A 26,737-nucleotide genomic window follows, 5' to 3' on the forward strand; every position below is an offset into this window, starting at 1 on the left:
TCACCAGATAGCCCTCACTGAAGGCGAACTTTGACCTCAGGTGGGACTCAAACATTTGTGGCCGCCCAATGTCAAAAGCAAGGAGAGATCAGAATGACACGACTGACTCAGCTGAGGGTGGTTTTCTTGCAGATATTTAATGACACAAACTAGGTAACATCATCAGGGCTGATGTTGTTAGCTAGTGATGAGGTTACCTAGTTTGGGTCATGAAACATCTGCAAGAAAACAACCAAGCTCAGAGAGCATCAAGGACCCTACAATCTGCCGCCTCCTCCTCCTCCTCCTCCTCCTCTTCCTCTACAAAGCACATTCCCTTCTATCGTTGATGATGTTACCTAATTTAGGTAATGAAATGTCTGCAAGAAAACAACCAAGCTCAGAGAGCACCAAGGAGCCCACAGTCCTCCACCACCTCCACCTCTGTTCTAACACAGATGATGTTTCCTAGATGGGTCATGAAACATCTGCAGGGCAACCACCCAGCTCAGGTAGCACCGGGGACCCCTCATTTCAACCCTGAGTTACAATTATTCTCCTTTACTGCTACTGACTCACCTGTAACTCGGACTGTAAAGTTCCGGAGCGTTTCCACCGAATGCCTCTTCCTACAGCTGTACAGGCCTGAATCATTGTAGGACACATTCATAATCCTCAAGAGTTTTTGCCCAATATGAGTCCGGTTGGTAGGTGAAATCCCAACGCCATCTTTATACCAGAGGAGAGATACAGGCGAGTCCGGAGTATTGCACTGAAGTTCAACTGTATCGCCACTTCCAGCCACCAGTTCTTCAAGCAAACCCATTTCACTCCTTAAATCATCTGCAAGAAAGGTATTTTGAGAAAGATAATCAGGTTCTTGAGCCTTTCAGATATATTAAATCAGACTACAATAGCACTGATTGTGAACCACCAGGTATGTTTTTCATTCATCGCTTCCTGAAATTCTACCTCTGGACACAAGATCCTGCTTTTTACAATAAGTTTTTCAAGACACGATAGCAGCCTTCTAGTATCTCAGGAGTCACCACAAAGAAAAGGGAGTCCAGCTATTCTCCAAAGCGCCCGAAGGCAGGACAAGAAGCAACAGTTGGAAACTAACCAAGGAGAGAAGCAACCTGGAACTAAAGAGGAATTTCCTGACAGTGAGGACAATTCACCAGTGGAACAACCTGCCTCCAGAAGCTGTGAATGCTCCAACACTGGAAGTTTTTAAGAAGAGACTGGACAGCCATTTGTCTGAAACGGTACAGGGTTTCCTGCCTGAGCAGGGGGTTTGGACTAAATGACCTCCAAGGTCCCTTCCAAATAATAATAATAATAATAATAATAATAATAATAATAATAATAATAATAATAATAATAATAATAATAATAATAATAATAATAATAGTAGTAGTTGTTGTTGTTGTTGTTGTTATTATTATTATTATTATTATTATTATTATTATTATTATTATTATTATTATTACTATTTCCTTACACCAGTTTCAATGACAGTGAAACAGTGGAAGAACAGTACTCAACATATTTGAGAATCTCTGCACTGACAATAATAAATTGTTCTCCCAGGAGATTACAGGTTGCCTGCAAACCTACCATATTTCTCTGAAAAATTAAGAAAGCTGCATATTTTCCTGTGCTAATCGTCCACAGTAACACATGAGACAACAAATAGGATTGGATCCGACTTCAGCTAGAGCAACACCATCACAATTCTCTTTCCAGAGTTTCAGTTTTGGCTCCTGAAGCATTTTGTATGTTCTCTGCACAGCCTCATATTATTAGTAGGTTGGCCAAGCGTCAGATATGAACGCTTATAATTTCATGGGTGCTTTGTCAAGATTCCTAGTCTCTGAGAAGTCTTATACCACATGGAGCCTTCTGTAAAGTTCTCCTCAAACGTCCCTCTTCCAAGCCATGAATGGCTGGTCACAAGGGAAGGGATGTGTCGGGAGACCTAGTGTACCAATTGCAGATACTCATTCATCTGCAACTCAGATACTCATGGGTAAGTGTGGGGCAAGACTGAAAGCCTGCTGCCATTTTCCCTCACATCTAAGGCACCCGGACCGAATGCGTGGAAGAATCCAAATGTTTGCAGGTGCCGCTAAAATGTGGCACTGAAAGCAACAGGCCATAACACATTTAACTTTAAAACATCCGTTGGAAGCTTTCCCTCTCACGTTGCGTCTCTCAGAAGAGAGACGTGACAGTTCCACAGAGTGCCCAGGGGAGGCTTTTGTGTGGCTGGCCGTGGTGTCAGCATAGACAGGCGCTATTGTTCTGAAAAGTTCATTTCAAAAGCAAGCGCTGCATAATGGCTGGAGAGAAGATTTAGCGCCCACCATCCCTCCTTAATTTTTCAGTCCTCAAAACGTGATTAACGTGCTGCCTGCTCTGGGCCACTTTGCAAAGGGTCTTTTTTCCATCTCAGCTCTTCCCCCCTTCAGTTAGCAACTCTGCAGATAAATGTTCTCTGTTCTTATGGGTCTCCCTGCCCTTTTGTCGCCCCTCAGATTAAATCTTCCCTTAAAACAGGCAGCTGGCACCCAGCATCTCAAGATGAAAACCCAGGATGCTGGAGCCCCCCCCCAAAAAAAAGCTTCGTTAGGAAAAAGAAGAACATTTGGATCCTTCAACAAAAGGACACAATGGCCAAACTTTTGCTTGGCAAGCTAATTGAAACGGAAGCCACCACCACGGTCCAGAGCCAACATCTAGGGCCAAACCAGGAAAAGGGGGTGGGTGGGGAGAGAAAAGGAGCTAGGGGCTTAATTCCATTCAAAAACCAGCTTCCAACCGGGATTGTGCTCAGCCCACATTGTCATTCCAACTACAACTGTCCTAGTTTCAGTGTGAAATTTACTCTCCAGTGCACAACGACTGAAAATCAGCATTGGCTGCAGGGCCCAGAGAGCCTGCAGTATTTTTTTTTTCCACAGCAAGTAAAAGAGAACTTTTAAGAAGCATGAAAGCCCTGAAAGTCCTGGCCTTGCTTTTTTTTTTTCTCCCCCCAGCTTTCCATCATTCCCATTCTTTCCAAAAACATGTAATCTCATTGTCACTTGAGTACATAACAGTGTTTTTATACTTGCCCAGGCACAAGAAATAATGCATCTAAAATGAACAGCAGGACATAATGAGATGGAAGCAAAGGGAAAACAGTGGCAAGATTTAAAACATGAACAGGTTTCCAGGCCAAGGTGTAACTCTAAGCCAGCGTTTCCCAACCTTAGGAACTTGAAGATGCGTGGACTTCAACTCCCAGAATTCCCCAGCCAGCATAGCTGGCTGGGGAATTCTGGGAGTTGAAGTCCACGCATCTTCAAGTTCCTAAGGTTGGGAAACGCTGCTCTAAGAGGTTCCTTTGAACACATCCTAACTTCTTTATGATAATATGTCCTGTGGTTTCTATGCAAATCTCCCTCTGAAGGAGATAAACATCAATCAGTCCGTAAGAACATCAATGCATGCTGAAAAGCTTGCAGTGGGCCGGGACCCCAAATCTTGACCACCATAATGTTCTCTTTTTATTCCTTTCTAGAATCTAGGCTGGAGGAGAATCACAATAGTGCAAAACTGGCACTTCCAATTCAGAAGACCGTTAACGGTTGTTAGTGCCACCGGGAAATTTGGCCCAAATGTGCTTTTCCAAAAGGCAATTGAACTTTCTTGATATATTTTTTTTGGAAAACTTTTCACTTCTCATCCAAGAAGCTTCTTCGGTTCTTTTTGGATGAGAAGCGATACGTTTTCGAAGAAAAAGAGAAGAAAGTCTGGTTGTCTTTTGGAAAAAAGACAAGCATGATCTGAATTATTGAGAATCTCCATAGACATAGAGAAATATGTCTTGAGTATTTTGAGCACCTCGTTGACCCAAATATGGGCGAAATCTTTTGCCTTTATCAGCAAAGAAGCTTGGAATAGCTATATCAGTCTCCCTTTAATTCTTTGTCAGCCATCCAAATTTATTTAATACATAGAGAAATGTATTTATTTATTTATCCAATTTATATATCCATTTTTCTCAAGAGAAATGTTTCAAACATCCCAGAGAATAAGTCGGGAGAATCTTGATCCATGAAGGGGATGTTGAGAACTGACTTTTGGCGAGTTTCTTTCTTCAGAAATGGACTACTCAGAAGCGCTCTAAGAGAGTGGAGTACCAGTTCTGCTCAAGGCTCATCTTCCAAGTCTTGCATTCTGCCTTTCTGTGATTCTCATGACAAGGAGAACTCTTTGAGGCATTCACAGGTATGAAGGCCATCTACTTTGCATCTAAAGCCCGCCTTGCATGCTGTGCCCATCAGCTGAGCCTTGAAAAAGTAAGGGATAGCGCCAGGCAAGAGCCCCCCAAAGGCGAGGCTTCTTCAAGTTACAGTCCACAAGTAAAGTGAACATGCCAACATTGGAACTCTGGCATCTTTCCCATTTTGAGTGTGAATTCTATGCGCCTCCTTGGTGCAGAGATAGCTCATGTAAAGCTTTAAAGTTGAGTCCTTTGTGTGTGTGTGTGTGTGTGTGTGTTAAATGTTTGTTAAGTATGTTAAGTGTTTGTTAAGTATTTAGAATGCCTTGGTAGGCCCCAAACACAGGGCAAATCTTATTTCCTGTTTCAGCCTAACCCAAGGCCATCAACAGGCTGTAGTCACACAGTGACAGCTCATATTTGTGTAATTTTTTTTTGGATATGTGTGTGTGTGTGTGTTTGCAAGTATACCTTTTTATGGATTTTACCTCATCGGTAAGCAACCCCTTCCATTATTTCTTAGACCACCATCTCTTCTGATGCTTTCTATTAGTCTTCTGCTCCACCCCAATTTCCCAATTTCCTGTCTTTTTGGAAATGTCGTTTACTTTTTCCTTGAACTCCCTTAGATAATCTCTAGGCAAACAACTATAGAGTCCAATGCCTGGTGCTATCAAAAGACATGATAAAGAAGGGAGGTAAAGCATTTCAATGTGAGTTAAAATGCAGACATTCCAACGTTTGAGGAGAGAGAGAGAAAAGAGAAGAAAGAAAGAAAGAAAGAAAGAAAGAAAGAAAGAAAGAAAGAAAGAAAGAAAGAAAGAAAGAAAGAAAGAAAAAGAAAGAAGCTATCTAAAATCTGAGTAACCACAATCTTGGAGGTGGCTCTCCATCTTGTAAGGATTCAGCCTGTTTACCAGCAATGCCATTTCAATTTCAACGGCTTTGTTCACCCAACACCCTCATTCGTGGTTAACCAAAGTAAAGTTAATGAAGTAATTCAGCTGCTTTGCTCAACACAAAGAATTATAAGCTGGTTGAATAAGACACTGAGCCACAAACTCAAGAACTGGGCTTTAGCCTAGTAAGTGATTAAAACCCAGCCACGGAGAAATGGAGACCGATTACTCTGCCTGTTGTTCTCTCGCCCTTCCAAAATTCCTCTTTTCCACGTAATTTTGGCTCTCCACTCGAGCGGTTGCAAAACTAAGGGCCAAGTCCACATAACAACTTGCTCTGCTCCTGTGTGCTGCCTCAATGCACCCCTAAGTTGCAGAAAAGGGTGATTCTACCATTAGATGTACTTTCAGTACTGAATTAAAAGTGCTACATTCAGTTTGGCCATTCCTGGTGGATTTAACGCTTTGATCGAAGATAATTGTCAATAATAAAAGTATTTCTGGCTTAAGATAAGAGTCTGAGGTCCTTGCAATTTATGTTTCCAAGGAAATAACAATTTTAAAAACCCATCTAGTGCTAGCACTAACTACCACTGATTTTATGTGAAAAGTCTGCAAAAAAAACCAAGAGAGCACCAAAGATTTCCTCCTCCTCCTCCTCCATCATTAAATTTCCCTTAGTCCTTCAGCTCATTTCCAGGCTGGAGAAAAGCAGCCGTTCCACAGGCTGGACTTCACACTTAGAGAAATGCTCGGATGAAACCTTCCTGCTGCTTCTCTACTACCATGCAAGGCGGTTCCTAGATAAAGTTCAAGTAGGAACATGCACAGAAAATGTAAAGGACTCATCCATAATCACTTCACACAAATATATTTGGTGGATTTCCACAAACATGTTCTCTCTCAGTGTCCTCAGTGAAATACTATTTTAATTATTCCAAACTTTGTTGTTTCGGTATCCTTCATCAGCTTCTCTCTGTTAATCACAGTCTTCGTCATGGACACAGAATGGAAAAAGGGAAAAAAAAGAGTTGCTCGTAACAAACAGCCTCACTCGTGTAGTTAAAAGCTTTTCATTCCCCACAGAAATTACAGAAGAACAGAGTTGGAAGGGACACTCGGGGTCTTGTAGTCCAAGGCCCTGTTCGGGAACTACGGGAACTGCTCCAGGGAAGTTATTTTGCTTTCCATTCTCTCAGTATTAAATTTCCTCATCCATAAGATTTCACACATCTCCCCACGCAAATCATTCTTTTCCTTTTAACCCGATTGCTCTTTGCAAGATTTACTCATTCGCTAGGTGCAATACAATGGTCATTATTTGATGGAAATATTAACTTTTAAAAAAAACACCTTTGTTTTTCGAGACACGGGAGGGACACAAATAAATCCGTCAGCTGAACTGTTCTGTTTGGTGTTCTGAAAGTCAACTCAACCTTTAAGAAGAGGTCCCCGATTCCCACCGCAAACAGCCTTCCACCTCCTTCCCATTCACGGCTGCCTGTTTTGGGAAATTTCTGCCGAAAGTACATTGCGTACCACCAGCCTTCTCTTTTGTATGCTAGGTAAAGATGCAGGAGACAACACATTCCTTTCACAAGGACACAACGGGGCCTTCTGTTCCCGAGCTCATTAAAACGGTGTTTTCAGACTTCAAGTAGCCGGTGCACCTTCTTGCCTCCGAGGATGGAAGCCACTGCAAATTATATTTCCTGCCGTGTCGCTGCAGCCTGGACCGTGCCTACAGCATTCGTAACACTCATTTTGTGCTGCTGTACAGGCGTCTCCAAAGGTGGCAACTTTGTGGACTTCAACGCCCAGAATTCCTCAGCCACGCTCAAAGTTTTGAAGTTGCCACATTTGGAGAACCGCTGGGCTGCAACATGGGAATCCAAACTCTGTGCAGGCAATCCTCAACGTAAGACCACGACCCAGCCCAAAACTTATCTGTTGATAAGTGAAACATTTGTTAAAGAGATTCTGCCCCATTTTACAACCTTTCTTGTCGCAGCTTTTAAGTGAATTGCTGCGGTTGTTAAGCTAGTCACCCGGTTGTTAAGTGAATCCGACTCCCCCCCAACTTTGCTTGTCAGAAGGTCGCGAAAGGGGATCACGTGACCCTCTTGAGTACACGCCAGTTGCCGAGCATCCCAATTTTGATCGCGTGACCCATGGGGATGCTGCAATGGAATGAATGAATGCATGCAGTGAAAAACAATTATAACTCACTTTTTTCACTGACGTTGTAACTTCAAACAGTCACTAAACAAACTGCTGTAAGTTGAGGACTGCCATATTTCTTCCTCAAGCATAGGAAACCAAGCTGCTGTTAAGTCAAACTCCATTCTCACAACCCAAATGCAGAAATCTAGCAGTTGATGAGCATCTAGGGCAGGGGTAGGCAACCTTGGCTCTTTTGTGACTCGTGGACTTCAACGCCCAGAATTCCTGAGCCAGCATAGCTGATCTAGGGGGGAAAAATGAACCCAACAGTCTATCTCCCAACTCTTATGCAGAGTTGACTTGGGAGGCCGGTGTGTGGTGTAGTTGGTTCACATAGTGTGGTGGGATGGAGGGTTTGTTGTCACTGTGTGTTGGGGGGAGGGAGCACAGGGGGAGGCTCAGCTAATCTCAATGTACACATGTTGTACTTTGACAATAAAGGTTTATTATTATTAAAACAGGGAAATATGCTTTGAAACCAGTTAGAAGTTAGCGCAAAAGTTATCTGAGCTGCTCTGAATATTTAAAGTTACAGATTTTCTTGAAGACTAGCTAGCTTTCCAAAAGTGCCAAAGGACCATCGCATCAAACCTGACTTTTGAACATCGAACCGTGCTCTCCACACAGCAGGACTAGAAGCCACGGAGTTGTAAAGCTTTGAAAAGAAGACGAACCTTATATTCAAGGAGTTTAATCTTTCCCCTGGTACTCGGGATTCAAGAGAGAGCCAACACGTGGCATGGCGTTCTTGGTAGAAACCTGGTTGGTTTTAGAAAGAGCACCACGGGGTATTCTATCTCCCATGTTTCTCGTATTTTAATGGAAAGGTCAGGCCAGACCTGCTACCACATTACTACCTCCTCAAGAACCTCAAATAATATTCTACAATCACCTTCTAGGATCTCTTTCGTAAGCAGGTATTTCAGAGAAGCTGACCACCATGTTATCCTTGATGTTAAATCAAGACCTCCTACACTACTACATAAACAAGCCAAAATACTGTGAGGGACAAGGAGGCATTTGATTTTTTTCTTTTTAAAAAAAGCTTCGTCTGTGGAGGATGAAGGTAGGACTCGTTCTCCTTATTCTCTGCAAGCCAAGCCAGGCAACACAGCCCATCCATAGGCAGCTCCAACATCAAAGCAAAAGACCACCTGCTTAATTTCCTGGGATTGAAATGACAAGCACATCTCTCCAACGTTTAAGAATATTGGTTTCAGTCCAAACTGGAGAAAATCTTTCTCGGAGCTCTTTTACTCGTTTCTGCAGTTCTCTTCTCATTATTTCGACAAAGGTCCGTATAGCCAGAGCTATGGTTTTCCCAGGAGTCCCGTATGGGTGTGAGAACTGGACCACGAGGAAGGCCGAGCGCTGAAGAATTTGTGCTTTCAAATTGTGGTGCTGGAGAAGACTCTGGAGAGTACCCTGGAATGCAAGGAGGTCCAATCGGTCAATCTTGAAGGAAACCAACCCTGACCGTCCTTTGGAAGGACGGAGACCGAAGCTGAAGCTCAAATACTTCGGCCACCAAATGAGGAGAGGGGACTCAGTGGAGAAGACCCCAATGTTGGGAAAGAAGGAAGCCCAAAGGAGAAGGGGACGGTGGAGGAGGAGATGGTTAGATGGTGTCATCAACACGATGAACGTGAAATTGGGCAAACTCCAAGAGACAGCAGAGGTTGAGGGGAGGCCTGGCATGCTGTGGTCCATGGGGTTGTGTAGAGTCAGACATGGCCCAGCAACTGAACAACAACCATGTATGGCTGAGAGAGCTGGACCACGAGGAAGGCCGAGCACCAAAGAATGGATGCTTTCGAATTGTGGTGCTAGAGACGGACTCTGAAGTATCCCTTGGACTGCGAGGAGGTCCTATCGGTCAACCCTTTAGGAAATCAACCCTGACCGTCCTTTGGAAGGACAGAGATCCAAGCTGAAGCGCAAACACTTTGGCCACCAGATAGGAAGAGAGGACTTCTTGGGGAAGACCCCAGTGATGGGAAAGACGGAAGGCAAAAGGTGGAGGGGTGGGCACCCATTTTCCTAGAGGCGTCAACAGCTTCTTCAAGCACTCAGCCTCATCACGTGACTTCACATCGCATTGTGAACACCCCTCCAGAAAAAATGCTGACAAAAACAAGTAAATGTGTTAAAAAAAAAGCCATCTACACGAGAATCCAAGAGAACTTGTTGAAAACGTCTATCGTTCCATTTTTTTAGGCCTTTGCAGGGTTTTTATTAGTGTTTCAGAGGTGAGTTGGTGCCATCTGGCGGCCTTCTCTGGTGTCCCTCCCCCCTCCCCTCCCCAGGGCTGCATTCGCAAGAAAGCAGATCCTAGCAGGTTAGCCAAGATTAGCCAAGAAGATTGGGTGGGTGGGTGTGCACGCGTGTACGTTTGCACACACCCCGATTGTCTCTAATGAGATTTTTCCCCCTCTAATGAGTTCTCCATCGCTCTTGCACTCTTGTGTTAGACGGCTGTATTTATAAAAGTCCTGTAACTGCACACCCTGGACTGTCATATGGGGGCGGGGGGAATGACACAAAAAGTGTGTTTAAAATTAAAAGTTGATTACGTGTCTGACAGGTTTTGCATAGTTTTTCCCTGTTTTTCCCTGATAAAAGGCAAACTATCCGGGCTGACAATGACACTCTACATACACACACACACACACACACACACACACACACACACATGCTTTCCCCGAAGCTAGCCCCATAGTGAGTTTTACAGGGAGTCCACGGCAATTCATTTAGTGACCGTTCAAAGTTACAATGACACTGAAAAAAGGGACTTATGACCGTTTCACACTTATGACCGTTGTGGCCTCCCCCACAGTCACATGATCAAAATTCAGACTCTTGGCAAACTGACTCATATTTACAACGGTCGCAGTGTGTCCTGGGGGGGGAGGCATCACGTGGTCCCCTCTTGTGACCCTCTGATAAGCAAAGTCAATGGGGGAAGCCGGGATTCACTTAACGACCAGGTTACAGGTGTCCTTGACTTACAACCACAATTGAGCCCAAAATTTCTGTTGTTAGACAGTTGTTAAGTGGGCTTTGCCCCATTTTATGACTTTTCTTGCCACTGTTGTTAAATGAATCACCACAGTTGATGTGTTAGTAAGACGGTTGTTAAGCGAATCCAGCCTCCCTACTGACTTTGCTTGTCAGACGGTCACAAAAGGGGATCACTTGACCCCAGGACGCTGTGACCGTCGTAAGTCCCTGCCAGTTGCCAAGTGTCTGAACTTCGATCACGTGACCAGGGAGATGCCGCAACGGTTGTTAAGTGTGAAAAACGGTCGTACGTCACTTTCATCAGTAATGTTGTAACTCTGAACGGTCACCACCGTTGTAAGTCAGGGATTGCCTGAATTATAAACTGCAGTGCTTCACTTAACAATTGCGGCAAGAAAAATGGGGCAAAACTTGCTTAACAAATGTCTCACTTAGCAACAGAAAATTTGGGCTCAATTGTGGTCGTAAGCGGAGAACCAGCTGTCTCGCACGAGACGAAGGAATCCCGTTCTTCTCCCACCCTCACCTCGTTTCTTTTCTCCCGAAAAGGCAGGTAGAAAAACCTGAATAACGAAAGCAAAGCGATGGTGGGTTTTGCCCTGCGCGACTCCCAGGGCACCGGGGTGGGGAGGGAATGGGGTGGGTGGGTGGGATAAAGTCCTTGCGAAGGTGGCAACTTCAAAACTTTGAGCATGGCTGAGGAATTCTGGGAGTTGAAGTCCACGAAGTTGCCACCTTTGTAACCCCCCTCCAAAAAAACCCCAGAAATAAATGCCAGGGTTTATTTATTTTTTGCAACCCCATTTTAAAACGTGGGTGAAGCTGCAAAGGGCAGTAAAGGTGTCTCAGCTACTGAGTGACCGAAGGACATCATGTGCCCGCGAGGGGGGGGGATGGGCCCCTCCGACGTGAATAGTTAGGTACTTCCCAGGCTGGTCTGTCGTAACTTTGAATGATGGCTAAGCAAGCGACCGAAAAATCGAGGACTACCTTTGTTAAACATGCAGAAAAGAGAACCGGCTTGCTTCGTGCCCTTTTCCTCCAAAGTTAGGGAGAGAAACAAGCCATGTTCAATCTTTCCCATGAAACCACTCAGTTTGGCTAAGGTTTGGCTCTTCCCTGTTTGGCTCATTCCTGTCTACTTCTGCCGTCCTGGGGACCAGAAGCAACATTGGTGGAAGATCAGACTGGCTCCGTGAAGGCCCCCCTCCCTCGGGCCACAGCTCCGCATGCACGAAGGCAGCAATAAAGCACAATTTAGGCAACACTGCAGAGAGGCTGAAAAGAGGGCTAGATGCTCCACCACACGCACATTGGAACAGCCCAGTTTTCTTAAGTTCTGAGTCTCCAACTCTTCCTCTGGGAGAACGAAACAGCCAACGGAACTGCTGGGTCCCTACTTAGATCCTGTCCAAGGACTTCAGATCTTTACTGTTGGCCTTCAGCGGTGGGGGGTTGTTCGGTCAAGTGGCATGGGGAAAATCTGGACAGGCCTGTATCTTTCAAATGTACCCCCTTTGGAAGTTAGAAGCTTGCATTCGTACGATGTGCAATGGGGTTCACAAGACCCAGCAACCTGGCCTTGCATCTATCTTCAAATGTGTGTATTCTTTCTCCTGGATTATAATAAACCCGTATTCAATTGTTCTGCCTAGCTTTGACACAAAATAAGATTTGAGACTGTATCATTTAAACAGGTGTCGTATTCAGCCTACAAAGGCCAAGAGGAAAACGGACTGGGGGCCACGGTTGTTGTGCAGATGGTCCTCAACTTATGACTGTGAGCCCAAAATTAGTCATAAGTCATTCTGGTCATTAAGCGGTCATTGAAACTCCAAATCCGAGTCATAAGAAGTCCTGAGGAAGTCTGTCATAACTTTGAATGGTCTCTTAAGCAGCCAGTCATGACAATCTCCATAGACAGCCAGTCATAAGTGGAGGACCTGTATACGACGATCAATCTGAGTGGACTGCAGCACGCCGAAACTGTCTACTTTCCTACTTTCAGTCCTGTGAAAAGACTGAGTATTTCCCCAAAACATGTTTTTCTAAGCCCACTTTCTTATTTCCAGACTCTGTATCATGTTTCACAAGAACATAAAAGTCCCCTTAATCTTTTTGGCACTTTTTAAGTTTGAAGAATGGATTATCAGCACCTAAATCTCCATATTCCTCAAACAACCAAATGCACCTTTTTATAAGGGTAGATTCTAGGGCAGGGGTCTTCCAACTTGGCCCTTTTATGATTTGTGGACTTCAACTCCCAGAATTCCTCAGGCAGCGTGGCACACTGGCTAAGGAATTCTGGGAGTTGAAGGCCACAAGTCATAAAAGGGCCAAGTTGGAAGACCTCTGTTGTAGGGTAACTGCCACAAAGACGCAGCCTCTAAACGGGAGACGTGTGGAGGAAGCCACTGAACAGCAAGAGGGAATAGAATGAGTTTTGTTTAGCAGGAATAGAATAGAATAGAATAGAATAGAATAGGATAGGATAGGATAGGATAGGATAGGATAGGATAGGATAGGATAGGATAGGATAGGATAGGATAGGATAGGATAGGATAGAATTCTTTGTTGGCCAAGTGTGGTTGTACACACAAGGAATTTGTCTCCGGTGCATAAGCTCTCAGTGTACATACAAGTAATAGTGATAATCATGATCATATACAACATGAAAATACATTCATCATAAATCGTGAAATACAACACTTCATCATAAATCATAACACTTAGTGATAATCATAGAGTACTAGCTAAGTAAACAACATAAATCATACTAGGGTACCAAAAAAACCCCCACAATATAAATTGTAAGATACAAGCAGCAGTTATAGTCATAAGAAGATAAGGATAGGTATTAGGGAAGATGAGGAATATCACAGTAATACAGTTTTACTGGTATTTTGAGAGTGTTGTAGGAATTAGCTGTTAAGCAGAGTGACGGCATGGGGAGTTGTCGTACCTAAATTATGCTTTGCTATCTCCCCTCCCCTTTGCTTTTTTAAAAGTTTTATGCTGATTCTTGTTCATCCGAGTTCTCCTGAACCGTCCCCTGACCCACACCTTTTCTGGGGAAGTTCCTTCGCCTTCCTCGTTACCCTGGGGCCAAGTTGGCAGAGCAGAGAGTCCTCAGCATGTTCTGCTTGAAGGAGCCGCGTCTTCTTTGCAAACAGTGAAGGGCTTCGGCACAGAGGCTCGACTGGCCTCTGAAAGCTTTGCCACTTTCTCCTCAAGGACCTAAGCTTGCCCGTGTAACCCGTAGCTAGAAACGTTCTCACCCTTTTTGCAAGCAAGACTTGCAGTTTTGGGAAACGATTAAAACAAGCAGAGGGGGTGGCTTTGATTCCCACTGCTAAATTACAGGGACATTTACCAAAGCAGAGTAAGCTGAACTTTAAACCTGAATATTTGAACAAAGGTTATCTAGAAAGCGGAAGGAGACAAACGTTAATTTGAAGAAACATAAAATATATGGGGAAATCAAAGAATTTCAGTAAGCTACAGCCAGATCATCAAGGGGGCATATACTCAGCACAGATAAGTTATCAAGAAATCTCATACTGTGTTTCACCCTTCTCTAAGGGCCAAACCTACTAGAGATATCAACAATTTACTGAGCGAGGATCAAAATCAGATGATTAAATCCACTGCAGCTGGAGCACAATGCTCGGAACAAAGATTTGTATCTCTGCAAAACTTCAAAAGGGTGATTCTGACTGAAGGAGATTGAATCAACTCACTCCTTCAACTAAGAGGTGATAGCGGTATCTGGATGCCTTCAGATCACTTCAGAGAAACGTGAAGTGGAGCCTCAAGTTTTCTCTGTACAAAGCTGGAGAAAGAAATAATACTGGCATAAGTAGTAGCCAATGTATCAATAATCACTGCCTATTAGAGAGCATGGGAGAAGCTTGCCCTCTTTCTATCTCTCATTCTTCTACTACAGGGGTCTTCAAACTTGGCCCTTTTATGACTTGTGGAGTTCAGCTCCCAGAATTCCTCAGCCAGCAATGCTGGCTGAGGAATTCTGGGAGTTGAAGTCCACAAGTCATAAAAGGGCCAAGTTTGAGGACCCCTGTTCTACTAGAGCTTAACCTAGGCAGATCCTCTGCTTTTTCAGCCCTCTTCCTTTCCTTTCCCTTCTGCGTATCGGCCTCAATGTGAAAAGCAAAACAATACAACATCCCAGATCGGCTAAGGAAATTATTTCTGGATAATACTGTGTAAGATAATATGTCCTGGTATTTATCTAGATTATTTCTTCAGAGTAGATCCAAACAATTCTGCAGCAGATACCATAATAGAGAGCCTGAGATCAAATGCCAGCCCTCTTTATATCACAATTAATAGCTTGCCTTCTTTTTGAAATTATTTGTAACCAAGGGAGTATACAAAATGCATTGCCATTATGGGGAGAGCAGCACTGCAGATGCATTAGGGTTTATCACAGTGGTTCTCAACCTTCACAACTTTAAGATTTGTGACTTTAGCTCTCAGAATTCTGCAGCCAGCATAATTTGAAGTCCGTACATCTTAGAACATAGGATTGGCAGGGACCTTGGAGGTCTTCTAGTCCAGCCCCCTACTCAAACAGGAGACCCTATACTGTTCTGGACAAATGGCTGCCCAGCCTCTTCTGGAAAACCTCCAGTCTGGATGCAAGCTGTTCCACTGGTTAATTGTTCTGACTATCAGGATTTTTTCCCTTGGTTCAAAGTTGCTTCTCCCTTTAATGATCTTCCTCCAGTTACTTCTTGTAAAGTGAAACTTCTAAAAGTCAATTAAGTTTGAGAAACACCGCTTTTCAACAATAGCCTTCGCCGAGTGTCAGTCATGAAGATTCAATCACAAAGTGGATTTGGAGAATGTTCGTTTCTTGCCATAATATAACAGTATTTCCCCGTTACGGAGGAATAATTTAAATAGGTGGTGGCGGGGGGAGATTCTCAGTTGGTTGCTGACAGAATCCAAGCCGTGGGAAAGGAGGGGACCTCTGTTGCCAAGTTGGCTTTCAACACAGCTGCAAAGAAGCAGGCTGTGTGTCTCACAAAAGACCAGCAAGAAGTCTTTCTCTCCTACGGAGTTACCCAGAAGTCATTTTACCAGCCATTTTCTGCTTCCATTCTGCCTTGCCTCGTCTGATATTTCGCCCTGGACAGGTGAGACCGAGACAGGATGCTTATCGTTATGTTGATACAGGTAATCCTCATCTTACAGCCACAATTGAGCCCAAAATATTTCTTGCTAGGTGACACGTTGGTTACCTGAATTATGCCCCATTTTACGGCCTATCATGCAACAGTTGATCAGTGCAGTCGTTAAGTTAATAACGTTAATAACCTCGTCAGACGTTCACTAAAGGATATCAGGTGACCAACACCCCTGGGACACTGTGACCGTCGTAAATGTGAGCCGGTTGCCAAGCGTCCGAATTTTGATCACACAACCGCAGAGAATGGTCGTAAGTGTGAAAAACGGTCATAAGTCACTTTTTTCAGTGCCCTTGTGTGACTTCGAATGGTCACTCAGTGAACTGTTGTTAAGTCGAGGATTACCTGTATCGGAACTCCTCGTATTTTATACCTGGAGAAACAGCAGCACCAGGTGTGCACTCCTCCCGGATTTTTTAATCTTTGTGTTGTGCAAAGTCACTCCCACAGGTTTGCCAGCTCAGAATCCAGAGGCCGATGGGCCCTTTGCTCGGCTTGGAACGCTTTCCAGTTGGAAAAAGATTTTTTCTCTCTCTCTTTTTGCACCCGTTCGTTACCCCCGCTTGATCGGCTTCTTGACAGATAATCAAAGAAGGTGGCTATGTGGTCCTTTGCTATAAAATGAGACCTATTTTTGAAAAGCACTTGGGGGGAAACTCCCAAAACAATCAGTCAAAGCAAAGGTTAATTTATCGACTTTTTCCCCGGCACCTTTCTTTGTATTCTGGCAGGCCAGGAGAAAACGGAACACATTTTGACATGTCCTTACCGAGGTCTAAAATTAAAACTCTTAACAGTTTGAATGGGATTGAATCCTGGTGCCTGAATCTAAAGTAAAACAGACCCTGAGTGATTCCTGCAGTCTACTAAACAGCCGACATTTGGGGTGAAAACCAGGATAAACTTCCCGACAAAAAGAGTTTGAGGCCGAGTGAAGAATAAGATGGCGTATTTTCCACTACTCCATCTTCAGAAGCTGTCTGGACTCCTCTTTGCATCGTATTATTTCGTTCCCTGGTTTTATACATTGCCTTTCATTAAGAAGAAATCATAGGGCAGTTTTCAGGATTAAACGCTAGGATCGGGTTAAGCTAAATGGTTGGACAAACCCTTTCATGCGTCTTGCCCACATGCGTAAGCCACAACTGAAGGCAACTCCATAAAATTAGACCAGACCAGACCACAGAGGCTTCTTCTTTTAGCATCCAATGGCATCCAAGTCGCAGCAAATTTGAATAATGTTGCTCAGAGTGCCTAGGAGGGTGCTTCTGCTCAGTCCACACATCTTCAAATTACGGAGGTTGAGAAGTGAACAGGGCTTGGCTAACCAACGGGGACTCCGGTTACCCAGGAAGATGACTGGAATTATACACAAATTCCTTGTGTGTCCAATCACACTTGGCCAATAAAGTATTTTATTCTGCATTCTCTTCTATTCTGCATTTTCTCCTCTCCTTTCCTCTCCTCCCCTCTCATTCCACATTCTATTGTATTCTACTCAACTCTACTCTACTCTACATTCTATTCTATTCTATTCTATTCTATTCTATTCTATTATTTCTATTTCTATTCTATTTCTATTTCTATTTCTATTCTACTCTACTCTACTCTACTCTACTCAACTCTACTCAACTCAACTTTCTTCTTCAACATAAGAAGCTAAGCTAGAAACCAAACTGAGGTCAGATGCAGGTGGAGCCATGTGCTCCTGCCTCTGGACTACCATACCAGTAGTAAGATTTCAGTCACAGGTAGTCCTTGCCCCATGAGTGTAATGAATCCTGCCCAGGTGACCGACCCAATTTTATGGCCTTTTTGAGGTGGTGGTGAAGCCAACTCAAAACTGAAAATTGCATTGACTTTGGACCAAGCAAGAGATGAGGAAGGTGAATTTTTTTATCACACTCTGTGCTAAGAGATTAAATACCATTTATCAGGTATAACCCAAAGGCACTATCTGCAGTTACATTGGCTAACGACATCACATGAAGTTGACTAAAAGTCTGGTGCGTGATTTTGTGGTCTAAAAGAACTGCAAAAAGAAAGGAAAGACAATGAGTTCTTAATGCTGAAGAGCAATGAACTGTGATCAATTTTAGATGTTTGCTACAAAGATGCCCAAAAAGCAAATGTCCCAATAAAACAATTCATGTTGTTAGCTGCGAAGTCGTGTCTGACCCATCGCGACCCCATGGACGACGTTCCTCCAGGCCTTCCTGTCCTCTTCTGGAGTCCATTGAGGCTCACGCCTCCTGCTTCAGTGACTGCATCCAGCCACCTCCTTCTCTGTCGTCCCCTTCTTCTCTTGCCCTCAACCTTTCCCAGCATGAGGCTCTTCTCCAGTGAGTCCTTCCTTCTCATTAGGTGGCCAAAGGATCTGAGTTTCAACTTCTAAAGAGAAGTCAGGGTTGATCTCCTCCAGGACTGACCGGTTTGATCGCCTTGCAGTCCAAGAGACTCGCAGGAGTCTTCTCCAGCACCGGAGTTCAAAGGCCTCGATTCTTTAGCGCTCAGCCTTTCTTATGGTCCAACATTCACTGCCATACATTGCAACTGGGAAGACCATAGCCTTGACTATATGGACTTTTGTTGACAGGCTGATGTCTCTGCTTTTTAGTGTGTGTCTAGATTTGCCATGGCTTTCTTCCCCAGGAGCAAGCATCTTTAGGGTTGATCTCCACTAGGACTGACCGGTTTGATCGCCAGACAATTCATAGGAATTTTTTTTCCTACTATGATTTCACTGGAACGCATGACAAACCAGGAAGTCCTTGACTTACAAATGCTTGGTTAGTGACTGTTCAATGTTCCAAAAGATCTCCCTGCAGGTACTTACAACCCAGTTCCAATGCTAAATGCCCCACCTGTGGTCATGTGATATGTGATCACGTGACTATAGTTGGGCGCTTAGCAACATTTACAGCTGTTTGCAGCATCCTGAAATTACATGACTGCGTTTCCTGACGGTTTTGCTGAAAATTGGCTTTTACTTTCCATTTTCAGCCCATAGTGAGCAATTGCTCTGGTTAACAACGCCATGCTTGCTTAATGAATGCCACGTTCATTTAACAACAGCGGTGTTTACTTAACGACTGCCACAAAAATGGTTCTAAAATTGTGTCAGTCACATGGGTGACCTGCATTCCTTACAACCATCACAACACACAAGAAAACATGGGCAGTCTCCATCACGCATCATAAATGGAGGGCTACTATTTCAGCTTAACCCAAAGCTAATAAATACTTGACTTCCATCCTAACGTGATAGGCTGAGACCTTTTGCCCTTTGCCCTCCTTATCTCTCACATCTGTTTTCTTGTCCCAGCTGAACAACCCCCAAGGGTACTAAGGCCACATTGCTTTAAGACTTGCATTAGTAAAGACATGTTTAAAGCTGTTGCTGCTTTACTCATTAAAGCAGCAGCATCTTTAATGAACCCAGAAAGGGTTTTTCCCAAATCATTTTCATAGCACACATAATACTTTTTTTAAATCAATCATGTATTTGTTTTCACCTCTCTTTTTTTCAGCACTGCTATTTCTAAACTCTCCCTCTTACAACGTCTAAGCTCTGGGACCTTTATCCAAGTTATGAAAACAGCACTGGACAGTCTTGTGGCAAGCTTCACCTTTTTCATCCCTGCACGGAATATTACAATGCATAACACACAAAAGTGGCTGGGCTTCTGTCTGTCAATGCAACATTATTTACATCATCCACTTCTCCATTCTCAAGTCATCCTAAGTCTGGATCTGTGATGGCTTCAGTCTCTAAATCACTGGAGCGTTCCATGTCCACCCAACAGCTGGACCCAGCAGGGGCATAGATTTAATTGACCAGCCTACCAGTTCTCAACTTTTTCCCCATAAGAACCGAAACCTCATTGCTGGACACTTTCATGGACCATCACACAAGCCATTTAAACTCTTAAGAGTTGGTCACTGATGACGTTTCCTAGTCTGGTAATGAAACGTCTGCAAGAAAACCACCAAGCTCAAACGGCAGCAAGGTATCCACTCTTTCTTAACCACACCAGGCAAAACCCACCGATTCATACTTGGATTCCCACATTCTAACTGCTGAAGGGTGCAGAACGCACCACTTCACGTTTGTGTCACACAAAAGTGCCGCTGTTTCAAACTAGAGAATCTTTCATTGAACAAGGATGCCTGCGAAGCAAAACGAAGTACATTGAACAAAATCATACCGAATATGTTCCAAATATTTTCTTTCCACTCCCCATGCATCACAAGATCATTTCTACAAACTACAGATTGGGAAATACTAAGAACTATAAATATAATGGGAAACGGCTTGGCTGTTTTTTTAAAAAAGGAAGGCAGCTCTCACCCACCCACCCACCCCCAAAAAACCAATTAAAATTAGCAAGATAACAAATCTTGTGGTCATCACATGCCAGTCAAAACTGGCAGGACGATCCTGTTTCAAACAAGAAAGTGATGATGCTGAGTAAGATAAATAAAACCACTGTAGTCATCACAATTCTCTTGAAATGTTTATACTACAGATCAATTGTTCTCTTTAATAAAATGCACACGGGGTGATCAGGGAACGTTCCTCACTGATCCCTAAGCAGAAAAATTAAAAAGACACATGAACGTATTTGAAGCTAAAGCGAACAGGCCCTCTGGGACAATTTCAGATCAGAATGACAGCATTATAAAAATCTTGTAGTAGCCTGTGTTGAAGTTACCTACAACAGGTAGCCTCTTATACCAAGAGTGTCCCTGCACATTCTGAAGCAATTCTGCTGATCAATGTTTGAGACACGCACAACCACTGTATTTATCTTGGTGGATCTGTATTCAAAATTTGTGATTTTCAACAGGGGCTGCCCCCCAAAAGAGGGGGTCAACCTAATTTCCAAAGCCCCTGAAGGCAGGACAAGAAGCAATGGATGGGAACTGATCAAGGAGAGAAGCAACCTAGAACTAAGGAGAAACTTCCTGACAGTCAGAACAATTAACCAGTAGAACAACCTGCCTCCAGAACTGTGAATGCTCCAACGCTGGAAGTTTTTAATTAGAGACGGGACAGCCATTTGTCTGGAATGGTATAGGGTCTCTGCTTGAGCAAGGGGTTGGACTAGAAGACCTCCAAGGTCCCTTCCAACTCTGCTATTCAATGATTCTGATTGGCTGGACCTTGACTAACCTTTGAAACGAACTAAACTCATTAAAAGCAAGGGCCTTTTAAAGAAGCTAAACTGGATTCAGAGCTTCTCCGTGCCCATTGTATACCTCCTGTGGATTTGACCATGTTTTAAACAGGGCTTATTTCATCACTACAGCTTTAGATTTAAGAACTGCCGTTAGCCACAAATGAAAAGCTACCATCCAAATCTGCTCCAACCATTTCTGCCATTTCTCATGCTTGTTCCCTATTCCTTTCCCTTTGGCTGCAACAGTTGTAAAATGTTACTTTGTTAAGATGCTGTAAGCTTTAAAAGAAAAAAATATTATTTTTAATTGCTTTTCAAAGTAACATAATCGGACCAGAGCCTGGAAAGCGGACACAATTATCCCCAGCTAAAATAAACACAAGATGCGAACAATTGCTCTCTGTGGTGTGTGTGTGTGTATTTGCTCTCTTTGGCATTGTTGTATGTTTGGTTTACAACTGCAAGTCAGCAACAAGCTGCCTCAAGCACCTCTTCGGTTTGAAGTTGTAAATATGGAGGGAAAAAGAGACATTCGCTGCAAAGCAGATTAATTTTTCTTTGGGGTTTTAAAAAGTAAGCGCAGTGGGCCACAACTGGAACACAACACTTTGTGGGGCTCCTAATCGTCCGCCCTGCTCCGTCTGCAGCAGAGGTAGCCTGCTACTTGACATGCACCAACCGTACCCAGTTATATCTTTATCTGAATGCGAATGCAAATTCGAATGCTTTTTTATCTCCGTGTCTATTCTCTGGCGGCTGAATAGGGTGGCTGCATGTTCCCGGCTGCAAAGGAGGAGTTCACTGACCTTCCTAATCATCACTGCCACTCTCATGAATGACCTACACAGTCAATGCCTCTCTACTTTCATTCATAAAAATAAAATTGACCCGGTTTTGCTGCAGCCTTGAGAAAAGGAGCAGGAGGGGAAAAACTCAGCCCAGATGAGCCCCCCCCCCGGAGACTTTGGTTTGGACCGCATTCAAGAACACCCACCCACCCACCCACCCCCGCCATCTGCCTCCTTCTCGCTAAGGGCAGAATACCTCCCTGGAAGATGCTAGAATTTGCACCACCTTTACTAATAGCTAGTACTCCTAGGAGCAAACACAGGGATTCCTACAGAATGCCTCCTTTGAGTGGCAGCACAAGGCAGTAGCTGTTATAACCTTCCCAGCCCCACGTGGAGAATTAGCTCACAAGCGGGAGGGGGAAAAATGTTTCCAGGTCCCTTTTTGAAAAATAAGGCCTCGGACAGTGAGGCTGAACAACACGCCTTAGGAATGGACCAATGGCCGCCCCCCATTTCATCCCCCCAAAGGCCCCCGTTTGCCCCTCTCTCCAATGTCCTGATCCGAAAGTAAACATCTGGGCTCTCCTTGGGGCTGAGCCGTCTTCTTTGTACACGCCGTTCAAGAGGAGGTTTTCACGAAGCTAAGATTTATATCATGCGTGTTATATTTAAAACATTTATGACCTGTCGAATGCCACAGTTTCTCTACCCTAAAACGTTTTGACAGCTTTATTAATGAAATTCACGTTTGCCTCCAACGCCAAGTGTTGGGGATAAGCTGCTGTCAACATTCACTCAAATTAAGACTGTTTTGTCTTTGTAGACGGAAGAATTAAGTCTAACTGTTATTTATTCTGGTGGGACTATACATACACACACCCAACAGATCTGATCTTTTGTGTTTCCTGCTTTAACCACATTTTCTTCTAAATGCCTCGTGCTTGTTTACATACAACACAGCAGCGAAACCAAATTTTGGTGTTACTTGTGTAGCGTCTTTACTTAGTTTCATTCGCGTACAAATAAACAATAATGCAACACCAGGAGAAGCTTTTGGATTCTTTCTTTCTGTCATTGGCTGTCAGCAAAACCAAGTAAACTCAGCTGGGCTATTTTATTTTTACATGGCAAAAATTAGCTTTTCCAACCATTATCCCTTAGGACAGTCACTCTCTCCTGCATATTAAGTACAACAGGGCTAAGGCTCTTTCAACACAAGGAACTTTTTGAAAAAGTCCTCAGAGTTTCCATCAGGAATTCACAACGTTTTTTATTTATAAATTGCTTTTACGGCAAGCAAAAGCAGTTGGGAGTTTAAACCACTGAACGCAAACATCCATTTTTCCGTTTCCTACACGTCGATATCCCAAGAATTAAAACCGAACTTTATCTGTTATTTTCCATTCCGTCCGAATGGAAAGATGCCACAACAGAAGTACACCACCGTTGCCCATTAAAATCAGAGCACAACCTGCTTCTTTAAAAGCACAAAAACCCTTTTCACGCAGAGTTCTGCGGCTGCCATAGCTACTATTTTGAGACCAAGAGACACACCTCGCGTTGCTACTCTTACGTATGGTAAGCCCGAGTCTGAGCTAGGCAGACTAATATTTGCTCAGGGTTTGCTCCCGCAATACCTGGAGGAAATATTCCTTCTCTCCCTTCTGCTTTTGACCAACCTGTCCCCGAGCAGAGTCCGAAGGCGGCCCGCAGGGAAGGCCAGGGCCGCGGCCGGTCCCGGAGCGGCCGTTCGCAAGACCTGGGGGCTCCCGCCCCAGAAGCAGCAAGAGCGTCGCTCGAGGGAGGGGGCTGCTCTTTTCGCACCGGTACACGGGACGGTTTTAATTTCATTTTTTTTAATCCCAGCGCAAAGGAGGGGAGCCCGGGCAAACGCCTCGGGCGGGGGGAGGCGAAGCGGACCCTCCTCCGCACGGTCCCCCAACCGGCCGGGGAGAGCTCCGCGGGCTCCGAGGGGAGCCCCGGGTCGGAGAGAGCCCGGCCAAAGCAGCCTCCCCCCCCCCCCCGGCCGCCGAGTCCCCCGGGCGGGAGGGCTCCGTCCCCGCGGCCGCCGCGCCCGAGCGCCAAGTTCTCCCGGAGGCTCGCCCAGGCTCCGCGCCCGCCAGCGGCTCCCTCCGCCGCCTCCCGCCCTCCCCGCGGCGGCTCACCTGGCGGCCGGGTGGGCGAGACGGGCCCCGGGAGGCCGCGCGCGGCGGCCAGGCAGAGCAGGCAGAGCAGGGCGGCCCGGGCACCCCGCATGCCGCCTGCGCTCCGGGCCGCGGGGGCAGCGCTCGCCCGGCCGGCCTCAGCCATCCTCCGGCCGCATGCCGCGCCGGCCCGCGCTCCCCGGCCAGGATCCGGCGCCGTCGGAGGCTCCCGGGACGCCGCCCGACGCCGACGCCGCCTCCCAGCGCAGCCCCAGCAGCCGCGCTCCGCTCCGCTCGGCTCCTGCCCGCACAGCGCTCCCGCGAGGTAGGCGGGACGGGTTGCCCGGGAGAGCCCCCCCGCCCCGCCTCCCCGCCGCCCCGCCCCCGCCCCCGCCCCCGCCCCGCCCGGACCCCCCCGCCCCAAGCCCACCTGCCGCGCGGCCGGCTCGGGGGCTGCTCCCCCCCGTCTCCCCCCGCCCGTCTCTCTGCCGGGGGGGCGGAGGGCAGGTCCGCCTCTCGGGCGGAGCGTGGCCCCCCCGGGGGCGGCGGGAGGGCCGGTCCGACCTGCGGGGCTGCCGGCTGCTTTCCGCCTCCCTCGGCCGGCAAAGGGGCGCCGGAGTCCGGCTGAGGCTGTCCGGGCCGGAGGCCGCCCGTCGCCCCGGGCAGGGGGGGGCGGGAGGGAGCCGAGGGCCGTGGGAGCCCCGCAGTTCTCGCGCGGGGTCCGGCCCGAGCCGTGGCCGAAGCCCTGGCGCGCCCCGGGGTGGGAGGTGTTGAAGGAGAGGCCGGCCGGCCCTTTGTCCGGAATGGTAGCGAGTCTCCCGCTCGAGCGGCGGGTCGGACTAGAAGACCTCCCAGGCCCCTTCCGACTCTGCCGTTCTGCACGCTAAACGCCACTCCCGTCCACTCTGCGGGCGGTCTGGATCGGGACCGCTCTTAGGTTTAGGGGGGATGCAAGAGAAACACCCCGGGAAGCCCACCCCGGGGCCATGGAGCGGGTGCCCCGAGGACCGGCCCCGCGGCGCCACCCTGGGGTGAAAGTAGCAGATGGGGGGGGCGGCTGTGGCCCTGGCCTCCCGCTCAACCCTCGGGGACTCCATGCAGGCTTCTTCCACGCCTCTCTTCCTGATAAGGGCTAAACCAGGGGTCGGCAACCTCGGCTCTTTTATGACTCGTGGACTTCAACTCCCAGAATTCCTGAGCCAGCATAGCTGGCTCAGGAATTCTGGGAGTTGAAGTCCACGAGTCATAAAAGAGCCGAGGTTGCCGACCCTTGGGCTAAACTGACTGAGGCTGCCGGTTGGGGAGACACCCCCCCAAAAAAACCCTGTCCCATTCTTCTAATAAGGAAGCACAGCAGGGAGGGGTCTCTGCCCCCAACTCCAGAAATCTCTTTGGGGGGGGAGGAGAGAAAGGTGTGTCTTACCAAAGAAAACTTTGCAAACTCTGGGGAAACCGAAGCCCCCCCCCCCCCCGTGATAAAAGGGTCCGAGCCCAGGAGTTTAAAGAGGAAGAGAAAAGCTGTAACTTTTTTTTTCTTTTTCTTTTTTTGAAATTGTCTTGCTTTCCCAGGGCTTCCGGGTTTCTATTGGGATGGGGGGGGGCTGCGAAGGGGGCCGAATTAAAGGGTTCGGCTTTGAAAGGGCTGTTTCTCCCTCTCTCCCTGCTGTTATATAAAAGGGGGTGAAATAAGTTCCTCTTCCTGGATCTCATTCGGGAAGGAAAAGTCCTCGGATCAGGAATTTAAGGGGGGGGGGGGGAATTGGAAAACTGCCCCGCTTGAGATATTCCCGGAATGTGGACTTCCAGAGGGATTGTCCAAATTTAATCTTAAAACAGAAGCCTCTGTGCCTTCCTGACGGAACGACTGTAAGAGGGAATAATAGACAAACGTTTGTCTTTTATTGGTGTGTTTGTGTGTGTGTCCCTAGACTTAGAACCATTCAAAGCTACAAAGGCAGTGGGAAAAGGTTACTTATGACCAGTCCTTACCCTTACGACCACTGCGGTGTCCCTTCACGATCAAAATCCGTGTATTTGTGACAGTTGCGGTGCGCCCCCCCCCCCCGGGGATCCAGTAATCGGCATTTGTGACTCTGCCTAGCTGGCTTCCAATAACAAATGGGGGGGGGGGAGACCAGATTCGCTTGAGGACCATGTGATTCGCTTAACGGTGGTGGTCGTAAGTAGAGGACTGCCTGCTTAATGAAATGGCTGAGTTTGCTATCACAGCAGGGATACCAGAGGGGTCAAAAAAGGCAAGATGGCAGATGCCTATGATACGGTCAGATTCCATCTTGACTTTTTTGACCTTATCCTGCATACTCCGCCCCCCCCCCTTTTCTGTCCCTTGGTATTCTTTATTTTTCTGTGTGTGTGCCTGGGTGTCGCTGCGTAGGAAGGTAAATGAACGTTTTGCAGGCAGAGCAAAAACAACCATAGGCTAATTTGTTTTCCATGAATAATCCAACCGTCCCAGGGACTATTGCAAAGCACAGGGCAAAAGGTGAAGATTTAATAAATGAGTCCTTTTTGGGGTGGGGTGGGGGAGAGAGAACATCGTTTGGAAACAAATAGTAAGTGTTGCACAGGGCATTTCCTAATGAAAGAGAACATTTAATAGGAAGTTATATTGGGAATCAAAAAATGATTCTAACTGGCGAAAGTCAACAAGGGCATTCCAAACAAGCGGTCAGTCTGTGGCCAGAGAGGCTGTGAGGCCACGTTGTCAACACCCCCCCCCTTCCTGCCCCAACGTTGTTTTCATTGAAATGGGCAAATAATGCATTTCTTGGGAATACGAACCGGTTGTTATGAATTCGTTTTCTCTTTGCCTGCGTGAGGTTTACAAGGGAGAGTTCCCGAGTTCTGGAATCGTTGAAAAATTTATTTTCATTCCTTTCTCACATTTTTATAGAAAAACAAGCCAACCAACACCTCTGTCACACCTGTGCTTCTTCTATTGTGATGGAAGCCATGGGGGGGGGGGAGAGAGAGATTAAGCAAGAGAAGGAAGT

The 26,737-nt window shown here is 46.1% G+C and overlaps 1 protein-coding gene across 1 annotated transcript in view; it reads right to left on the reverse strand.

Moving 5' to 3' along the window:
* FGFR3 (fibroblast growth factor receptor 3) overlaps positions 1-23,899 on the reverse strand; it is a 62,704-nt gene extending 38,805 nt beyond the window's left edge. The window contains exons 1-2 of the mRNA XM_083362319.1: positions 23,745-23,899; positions 559-822 (exon numbers count right to left, since the gene is read on the reverse strand). Of these exons, the coding sequence (XP_083218445.1) occupies positions 559-822; positions 23,745-23,889 (409 nt within the window). The 5' untranslated portion in view covers positions 23,890-23,899. The remainder of the gene's footprint in view (positions 1-558; positions 823-23,744) is intronic.
* Between the last annotated feature and the right edge of the window lie 2,838 nt (positions 23,900-26,737).

This window comes from Vipera ursinii, assembly GCF_947247035.1.
Source record: "Vipera ursinii genome assembly, chromosome: 4".
NCBI classification, from domain to species: domain Eukaryota; kingdom Metazoa; phylum Chordata; class Lepidosauria; order Squamata; family Viperidae; genus Vipera; species Vipera ursinii.